The sequence below is a fragment of the Corythoichthys intestinalis genome, chromosome 22, assembly GCF_030265065.1.
Source record: "Corythoichthys intestinalis isolate RoL2023-P3 chromosome 22, ASM3026506v1, whole genome shotgun sequence".
NCBI lineage: Eukaryota > Metazoa > Chordata > Actinopteri > Syngnathiformes > Syngnathidae > Corythoichthys > Corythoichthys intestinalis.
In genome coordinates, this window is record NC_080416.1 from 32,543,192 (window position 1) to 32,553,107 (window position 9,916).

General features: G+C 40.8%; 1 protein-coding gene across 1 annotated transcript in view; it reads left to right on the forward strand.

Annotated features, from left to right (window-relative positions):
* The window catches only part of mylipa (myosin regulatory light chain interacting protein a), a 40,056-nt gene extending 35,437 nt beyond the window's left edge, over positions 1-4,619 (forward strand). Inside the window, exon 7 of the mRNA XM_057828073.1 lies at positions 10-4,619. Within this exon, the coding sequence (XP_057684056.1) occupies positions 10-192 (183 nt within the window). The 3' untranslated portion in view covers positions 193-4,619. The remainder of the gene's footprint in view (positions 1-9) is intronic.
* The last annotated feature ends 5,297 nt before the right edge of the window (positions 4,620-9,916 follow it).

Below are 9,916 nucleotides of genomic sequence, written 5' to 3' on the forward strand. Positions count from 1 at the left end.
CTCCGACAGGCCTGTCCGGTGTGCCGTTCAGAGGTGGAGCACGTGCAGCGTGTCTACCTGCCCACTTGCGCCAGCCTTCTCAACTTGGCCATAGCCGACCAACGGGCCAACGCCGTCCCCGTCTCCATCCACCACAATTTGGACGACCCCCGCGGCCCCGACGGCTACGACAAAATCTTCACGCACACGTGAAGGACGCCGCTTTTGTTTCTCGAGCACTCCCTGACTTTTGCGTGCGTGTACTGCCAAATTCTTTTAGTGCTCTCTTCCCAAATGAAAAGATCAGTTGAGCTGATGTTTCTCACTTGCGCGTTTTATCTCAATTTCATTTATTTTACTTTTTAAAGCTTCCCCAACATTTTAAGTTAACTCAACTTTTATCGAACAGTGTTTTCTTTTATCTAAAGTTCGTTTCCATGCTTCGACAGAGTATTAGTATGGAACCCCAAAATGGTCTAAATTTAATCCATAAAAACATTTTGAAATAATGCCATTTTGATAAATAACAATTGTGCAATATGGCACCTAAATTGTAAAATAAAGGAATTTTATTATGATGAAAATTTGATTTCAAAATGCCTTTTTCCACGATAGCCTTTGATTTCATAATGTCGTTTTCCAGCACAATGAGATTTAACAAGATAAGAAATGTTTTCGTAGTCATTCTTTTCATAATGTCTTTTTCCACAATGGCCCTTTTTATTTCATAATGTTGTTTCTCAGCATAATGAAGCCTGTGCTGTCAACCAAAGTTGGTTAAGGGAATTGCTACATTCACTCGGATGAACTTGTGGAGTGGGTAGTGTCACTTTCAGACTTACTCAGAGAAGTTGCAAACCGCTTGGATAGTAACAAATGGCCTTGACCTCAGCCTGAGTGCAGATTTTTGAATAGATGCTTTCTGGAAGTTTACCTAACAGTTCATCGATGCTACTAAATGCTAAAGGCCAGACTCCATGATCCAGTCAATCACTTGACTGACTCAGACTTATGGATTTGATTGACAGAAGGCAAGTCAATGGACCCCCTAATAGGACATCGACAGAAATAAAATGAATTTAAACCATCTGGTGTGCACTGGATAGTATGTGGTGCACACTAGAAACAATCCGGTGCTAACGAGATGGTATGTTGTGGGCATTAGAAACTACGTGGTGCGCACCAGATGGTATGTGGCGCGCATCAGAAATGATCTGGTTCGCACCAGAAAGTAGGTGGAACACACCACATACAGTCTGAGCGCACCAGAAACTATCTGGTCCACACCACATACAATCTGGTCCGCACCAGAAACTAACTGGTCCGCACCACATACTATCTTGCGCGCACCAGAAACTATCTGGTCCGCACCACATACTATCTGGCGCACACCAGAAATTATCTGGTCCGCACCACATACTATCTGGCGTGCCGCAAATAGTACGTGGGGGTGCACCAGAAACTATGTGCGCACCAGATAGTACGTGGCACGCACCATGTTCTATCTGAGCACACCAGAAACGATCTAGTCCTCACCACATACTATCTGGCGCACCGCGGATAGTACGTGGCGTGCACCAGAAACTACCTGGTGCGCACCACATACTATCTGGTGTGCACCACATACTATCTGGCGCTCACCGGATAGTACGTGGCACGGACCAGAAACTTTCTGGCGCGCACCAGATTGTACGTGGCCCACACCAGAAATTATCTGGTGCGCACCAGACCAGATGGTACGTGGCGCACCAGAAATTATCTGGTTTGCACAAGACCAGATGATATGTGGCGCGCACCAGAAATCATCTGGTGCCGCAACATACGGTACTTTCTGAGCGCACCACATACTATCTGGCGCGCACCGGAAACTATCTGGTCTGCACCACATACTACCTGTCGTGCACCAGAAACGATCTGGTAAGTAATGCAGTGATATCTTCATAGTTGAGTTCAAGATTGAAGTAAAGCTCAACTAAATCCTGCATTATCATGATCACGACAAAACTGTCTGATGCGCACCAAATAATTTATGGGGCGCACCTGATATGTTCTAGTGTGCACCACATACTAGCTGGTGCACACCAGATGGTTTATTTTTTATTTCTATGTCCCTTTAGGGGCTCTGTACAATTCAGTGTGCTGAAAAACATTATGAAATAAAAAGGTCATTGGGGAAAAAGACATTTTGGGGGGAAAAAACGCTTTTATCTTGTAAAATCTAATTATGCTGAAAAACAACATTATCAAATAAAAAGGCTATTGTTGAAAAAGGCATTATGAAATTTAAAGCGTTTTTGTTTTTTTGTAAAATCTTTGTCATAATAATATTAACTTATTTTACACTTTAAAGACCTTATTACACAATTTGTCGGTTATTTATCAAAATGTAATTCATTTGAAATGTTTTTATTTAATTTGGACCCTTTTTCGGGTTCCATATATAAGGGCTGCACAGAATAAACCGGTTAAAGTTAGGACATGTCAAATGTACGGATGCAGCACAGCTAAATCTAAATCCAACAACTTTATGTACATTTGTCTACTTTTCATAATATTGACATGTAATGTTAACGCTGGACGAGAAAAAATACAAATAAGAGCACCAATAGATTCATATCGCAGCGCTACGTTTCACAAGGTCGTAAATGACAACTTAGCCATGCTGCATCCATACATATTACATAAAATACTTGTAACGTTAGTGTAGCCCTAGTACTCCTACAACAACAAGGAGGCTAAAGCTTACATCACTCCGCTTTTTAACTGAGCACACCATTTACGTTGAATAACTCCATGCCAAAGGACAGCACAAACAAAACTACCTGCAAATGAAAATTAAAAGCTTCCCGAAAGCAAGGGTGGGCTAACTCGGGGGCCCGAATGACATTTACTCGGTATTTCTAATACGCGTATGTCTACTGAAATGAAGTGAAAATCTCTTGCCTTAACATCAGACATGACAAAACTTCCTTTAACTTCCTGTCCATGCTCTGATTTTGTTGGTCGACGTGTTTTAAGTTAATCTTAAAGAGCCTAGATTAACTCATTGACAGCGCTAGGCGTGGCAGCGAATGAACTTTCGTTCATTCGCTGCCACCCTCCCACGTCAAAAGGATTGGACATCTACTAGGGATGAACTCATTTCCGTTCACGGCAGAATTGAATGCGTCAAAATGGCCGCCCGCCCCTGCTTTCAAAGCCTCCTCGCTATCGAGAATTCCGCGCGAGTTTTGGAAGGGTACAAAGATGCGTGCAATTTTTTTGTTTTTATTTAAATGTCAACTATTTAAGAAGTACATTGTCACTTTAGCAAGGAAACTGCATCCACACTGTTTTAGTTTAAGGAGTTTTGGCCTTAATGTAGCAGCGCCGCCATCTTTGTTTCCAACATTTGTTTTTTTTCTTACCGCAAAGAAGAAAAAGTAGCGATTTGTTTCTGTTTTCTGAAGCATTCTACGCTCTGTAAGATATCGTTTGCTTTTGACGAAGTATTAATAAAGTTTTTTTAATGAATAGAAACTTGGCTTTGATTCGTGTGAGTGAGTCAAATGGAATTTTAACTGTTTTCAGGGTGTTGACGTCTTCTGTTGTGGCTATGAGCTCATTGAAAGAAAACATGATCGCATTAGAATAGTGTCACAAAGAGGACTAACAGGTTTTCAACAGGAAGGTTACTATGTGTCAGGTAAACAAACTGATCTGGTACGGTGTCAGCTAGTTTTAGCATTGGTTTTTATTATTTTTCTCTTTTTGTTTCTGTTAAGGGCTACATCGTTATTTTGGTTTCCTCGGGTGAAGAACTGTCTAATAATATTGGTCATACACTAATATCGGCTGATGAAAGTATTTAAAATAACACCGCTGTAGGTACACAATCCAGTCATCTTTGTAAATCTCCCTGGAACCGCACAAAAAAAAAGTTCCAGTATCATCACCTTGTGCAGATTCTTGACTCATCACTGAAAATAACCTTCAGCCAGTCCTGCACAGTCCATGATTGCCTCTCATTTTTTGCCCATTGCAGTCTTGTTCTTTTCTGTTAAGTGTCAATGATGGTTTCCTTTTAGCTTTCCTGTATGAAAATCCCATTTCCTTTAGGTGATTTTGCACAGTTCTGTCATACCTTGACTCCAGCTTCCTCTCATTTCTCCATTTGTCTTGTTGTACATCTTCTGTTTTCAAGACGTGTGGCCTTAAGTTGTTTGTTATGACGTTTGGATGTCTTCCTCGGTCTACCAATACGCTTAACTTTAACAACCTTGCCATGCTATTTGTACTTGGTCCAGATTTTTTAATACAGCTGACTGTGAACAGCCCATATCTTTGGCAACCATACCAGTAGCGTTCCCTTCTTCAAGAAGTTTGATAATCCTCTCCTTGGTCTCAAGAGACATCTCTCTTGTTGGAGCCCTGATTCCTGTGAATCGACTTGGTCCAGCAGTCCTCCAAGGTGTCATAACTGCGCTGTTTTTAACTGCTGACTAACGAGCAGACCTAATCTGAGTCGGAGGCCCATTTAAGAAAAAGAAATTGACTGGTTGTCTGTATTTTCTACTCAAAATGGAGTGATTCCATATTTTTTTCTTCAGAATGGAGTGATTCTATATTTCCCCGCACTTGCTCTATAAAAGTAACATTTACTGACCACCACAATGTTTGTTTTTTAGTGTTTCTGAATGCTAAAGAGTTGCACTTCTGGACTAATTCATTATTTGTTCAAGCTTTTTATCAGAGTTTGTTCTACATAATAAAATGCCTGAGTGAGTGCTCGTCCGAGACTGGTGATTCCATACTTTTTGCTAGGGGTTGTAGTCATAAAGTCGTGGGTGTGGGAGTACCACTTTATGAACAAAGGTGGGTAAAGTAGCCAAAAATTTTACTCCAGTAAGAGTAGCGTTACTTCAAAATATTACTCAAATGGTAAATGGTGTTATATAGTAAATGTAGTCCAAAAATGTACTCAAGTACAAGCAAAAAAAAGTATTTGGTGAAAATAAACCACTACAGAAGTCATGAATAACATTGTGAGTAACTGCTTATATTTTTGTTAGATTTTTTATTTATTTATTTTTTTTAACTGTGCTCAGAAAAAATACCGTTATCTATGGATTATTGTTATAATGATACTGTACAATAGCCCATTGCATAACATCAAGCCAAAGAAAAACAAAAAAAAGGCCAAAGTCCATTGAATTCCGACGAAAGAAAAAAAATTCATAAATGAAGCATTATTCATCCAAAAAGCTTGACTGCCTTCTGGTAGAGAAAAACTTCCGAGTTTGAATAGTGAAAAGTTGCTTCATAAGTACTATTTTAAAAGTAAAAGGATCGTATCTCTGGTTTCCGGGGTCAATCGGTGCCAAATAAGAGAGGATAAAATCCATGCTTTGGAGTCATGTTGAGGGCAATGCTCAATATCAAATACTTCATTTTCACCAGTGCTTTAAAGACCACATGATTGAACAAGCTGGCGTGAAGATAAACAGCGAGCGTGCGTCTGATTGGTATCATGGAGTCGTGATTATTGTGGCGACATCTCGGTAGAGGTGAGAAGCTCGGTCATTCGGGAGGGACTCCATTTCGAGCCGTTACTCCTCTGTGTTGAGAGGAGCCAGTTGAGGTGGCTCTGGCATCTGGTTCGGATTCCTCCTGGGCGCCTCCCTGGAGAGGGGTTCCGGCATGTCCCACTGGTTGGAGGCCCCGCAGATGACCCAGGACACGCTGGAGAGACTGTCTCTCGGCTGGCCTAGGAACGCCTTGGGATACCGCCGGAAGGGCTGGTTGAAATGAATGGGGAGAGGGAAGTCTGGGCTTCCCTGCTGCTGCTTCCGCGACCCAACCCTGGACTAAGCAGTACATGATGGAAATTACAAAATTTTACTCCAAATATGAATGAATAAAGGTTTCCAACTATTTCGAATGAGCTTTGTCAGACAAGCACATATTGTAGCTTTTCTAAAGGACAACGCCAACTTGGTGATAATACACTCAGGCAGGAATAGGGATGGGAATCGAAATCCGATTCCAATTCCGAACCGGTTCCTAGTGTTTCGAGGCGTCGACATCACAATGAAAAAGCCTTAAGGATCCCTAAAGACGCGTATTGCGTCATCACGTGACGTGACGTGTCTTGTTGTCCAGATGCATCAAACCAGCATGGCACCAAGAACCACTCGCTCCAAAGTTTGGCTACACTTCACCAGGAAAGAGGGTGAAAATGAAAGGTTACGATGGTTTAGCACAAGCATTGCAGCCGTAAACATAACAATGACAGCACGTAGGTTCAAACGCTCGAAAGTGTGTCTTCACGAGGAAAAATTACAACAAAGCGACTTGCAGTCTTTGCAAGCTGGAGATAACTGCATCGGGTAGGAATACGACTGCACTGTCCTCACCGTGATGCTAAGGCTCAGTCCTGGCTATACAGCTAGCTAAACTGCCAAATGACTATGCAGAAGACATTGGTATAATTTGTTGACTTTATTCAACAATCCCTTGAAGAGTGAAACTACATATAAAAATTAAATCAATTTCGTCCCCAATAACAAACAGGTTTGCATCAACGTAAATCAGAGATGATTAGCTGCTAATACAATAATAACACAAATGGTTAGCATGCGTTTGCTAGCATTAGCACATCGTTCAAACCACTACACATTACAGCTGGATTTAAAGTGCATGTGACACGAAAAAGCATGTTTATTTCATAATACACGCGGTATTTTATGCTCCTGAATGATATGGACCGCTTGGATGTGTGTGGAAGCGATCGCTATATTTAGTTTTTTGAATCCCACGCCATGAAAATGAGTGACTTCCGGCTTCGGTCTTGCGTTGAGGAGGAGGGCGCTGTGACGTGTACGGGTGAAGGCGTCCTCATCACTAAACAGCCGTACTGTTGTGTATGAGGACTAAGGATTCAGCTGATTTTGCTGATTAATACGTTTATTTTTCGCATCACGCCAGCCAAACGGCTGCAGAAAAATCTTGCTTTATGAGGGAGAGGCATGTGCGCCTTTTTGGAATTTCAAAAGGTTCCCATTCACCGTGGATATTGGCCAAGCCCTACTACTGTCGGACCACTGGACTTACGAGGAAATGAGTAAACATCTTGTTTTGTATTATGTCAAATATTAATACAGCGATTACAAAGTAAACACTACAAACTTTCTTTAAATAAAGGACTACTTACTTTTGATCATTGATAGGCATGTAAAAAGCTCTCCTCGTGCACATTAGCTGCACAACAACTGCAGCCGCCCTCCTCCGGGGAACGAACTGTAAATTGCTCTCCGCCGGGCGGTTTGCCGATCCGCAAAGACAATCGACAACCCAGTCATCATGTCAAGTAATCCGGGCTAGTTATGTGTGGTTTTCCGCTTCGAAGACTTTGAAACATCACACGGTTCGGGTTAGCATGTCGGCTTGCTGTCACGCCTCTTGGTTTGTTTGCATTCTCCAAAGCCGGGGAAGGGAAATGACATATGTCCGATTTAGGTGTCATAAAATATTGTTCGGGAGGTGCGACAGTAAAGGTGAAGTCGACAGTTTTGACCATTATGGAGTAATTTTGCCATGTCGTCCTGAATAAGTTCATTTTTATTATTTCATATTCCATTTAGCACAAGACTGTTATTTGTCATGACCATGCCATTTATTTAGCAGTTGGGGAAAATACTTGGATAAAAAGAATATCCTGTAAAAATTAGGGCTGTCAAACGATTAAAATTTTTAATCGAGTTAATTACAGCTTAAAAATTAATTAATCGTAATTAATCGCAATTAATCCCAATTCAAACCATCTATAAAATATGCCATATTTTTCTGTAAATTATATATATATTCTGTAAAATAATTTGTTGGAATGGAAAGATAAGACACAAGATGGATATATACATTCAACATACGGTACATAATGACTGTAGTGGGCATTTCACTCTACTGTCATTTAAATCTGTCTATGCTGTCCTCACTCCGAAGCGTCTACTTTTTCCAAAGCTAGGCAGCTAGTGAACGACGCCTTAATAATCAGACTTCTTCCTTTTTCATCTAATTTAATAATAAAATGGCCTCAAACCACTGTCCTCTTTAGACTGTAGTGAAACTACAAAAAAAAAGTACACAAGCATTGCATTAGCAACAACGTTAGCTTAGCACGCTATACAGGTTCACTAAACATAAACAAAAAGCGTCTCATACAAAAAATATAACATTTCGCTTACCAACATAATATGTACATTCTTTACAACAACCATACTTACGGACAAATCTTGTCTAAGGATCATATAAGCACAACATTACAACGTAGGCGTCAGCCCGAGACGTCGTGCAGCCATATTGAACTGGCAAGAAAGCAATAAACCATGTCACAAAGCGACCACAAGAGTTCGCTGTTAGACAGCACAAAAAACCTTGCTGTAAAACTTACCAAAAGGCAGAATACTGTCTGAGCGGGACATGTGCGTTAATTGCGTCAAATATTTTAACATGATTAAATTAAAAAATTTGCCGTTAACGGGATAAATTTGATCACCCTACCTTAAGCCTAAACTAAAGACTCTGGATGAGTGTAACATATTATGTCTGTAACGTTAAATACAATTAGAAAAACAATTTAATTAAAAAAAATACATATATATTAAAAAAAGGCATGTCCGATATTTTTTTGCCGATTCTGATACTTTGAAAATGACGTGACCGGACCCGATCGATCGGGACATCTTTAAACACTACGAAAAGAAAACTAATTGTACTAAACTACTGTTGGGCAATGGTTTGTCAGGGCATAGCAGACAGTGACAACCTAATCCAACATTCTGGTTTCATCACCGGGCAATGGTTTGTCAGGGCATAGCAGACAGTGACAACCTAATCCAACATTCTGGCTTCTTCACCTTCACATGGAAGAATCATGTTTATGGATATGGTTCCTGTTAAGATCTGACAAACATTTCCAATGACCCTTTCAACATGGATTCTCAAATATGCTATTTTCCTAGTTTCCGCCACATCTCTAGCTGCTAACTGACAGCGGCCTTTTGCAAATGCTGGGAGTTTGACATCTGAACACAACATGCCCACACATTCTTGTATGTCAAAACCTCTGTCAGCCAAGACAATGTCCCCAGATAACAAATTATCAACAAAATTACTATTCAGGGTTATATGTTTGTCACTTGTACAACCTCCCCAGCCTTTTGATAAGAAACAAATGGCTCCCTTGGGTGTAATACATATTAAATACTTCATAGTGTGGTGGTGCTTGTAGCTGGAAAACATTTGGGCATGTGCTTTCAGATTTGATGGGTTTTCTGTGAAAATTTCAAAACAGTCAATAATCACAGTCTGTGTCACATCCTGATTGGTGTTGTGCGTCTCATCCTCTGTGATTAGCTGATTACCTTCTTCTCCAGGTTCATGTGTCCCCTCTTCCGTCTGTAGCTGACCACTCTCTTCTCCTGCATCAGGTGTCCCCTTCTCATTCTGTTGGTGACTGTTTATTTCACCAGGCTCAGATGGTCCCTCCTTGGTCTGCAGCTCATCAATGTTTGCATCCTGCTGGACTCTCTGGTGCTTGCAGTGTCTCTTTCCGTAGCTGCTCACGCCTACTTCATTTTGCAGCGCGCGCAGTGTTTGTCGGTGTAACAGATGTGTGTCCCAGATGTAGGGATGGTGCCCAGTCTGGATCAGTCTCCATCATTTCATAAGCTGGTTCACCTGCTATCACGTTAGGTTTTATTTAGAAAGCTAGGTAAGATTGGATGTTTCAATGGAATTTCACAATCGTAACCACTTAATCAGACTTAATCAGAAATCTCACGTATTGATAAATATTTCTTTGCATGTTTGCTGTTCATCTTTCAAATCATTCACTCTGTAATGTTTTTACAAACGATGACTGAATAAATTAAACACTGATTTATCACAAACAGATTTA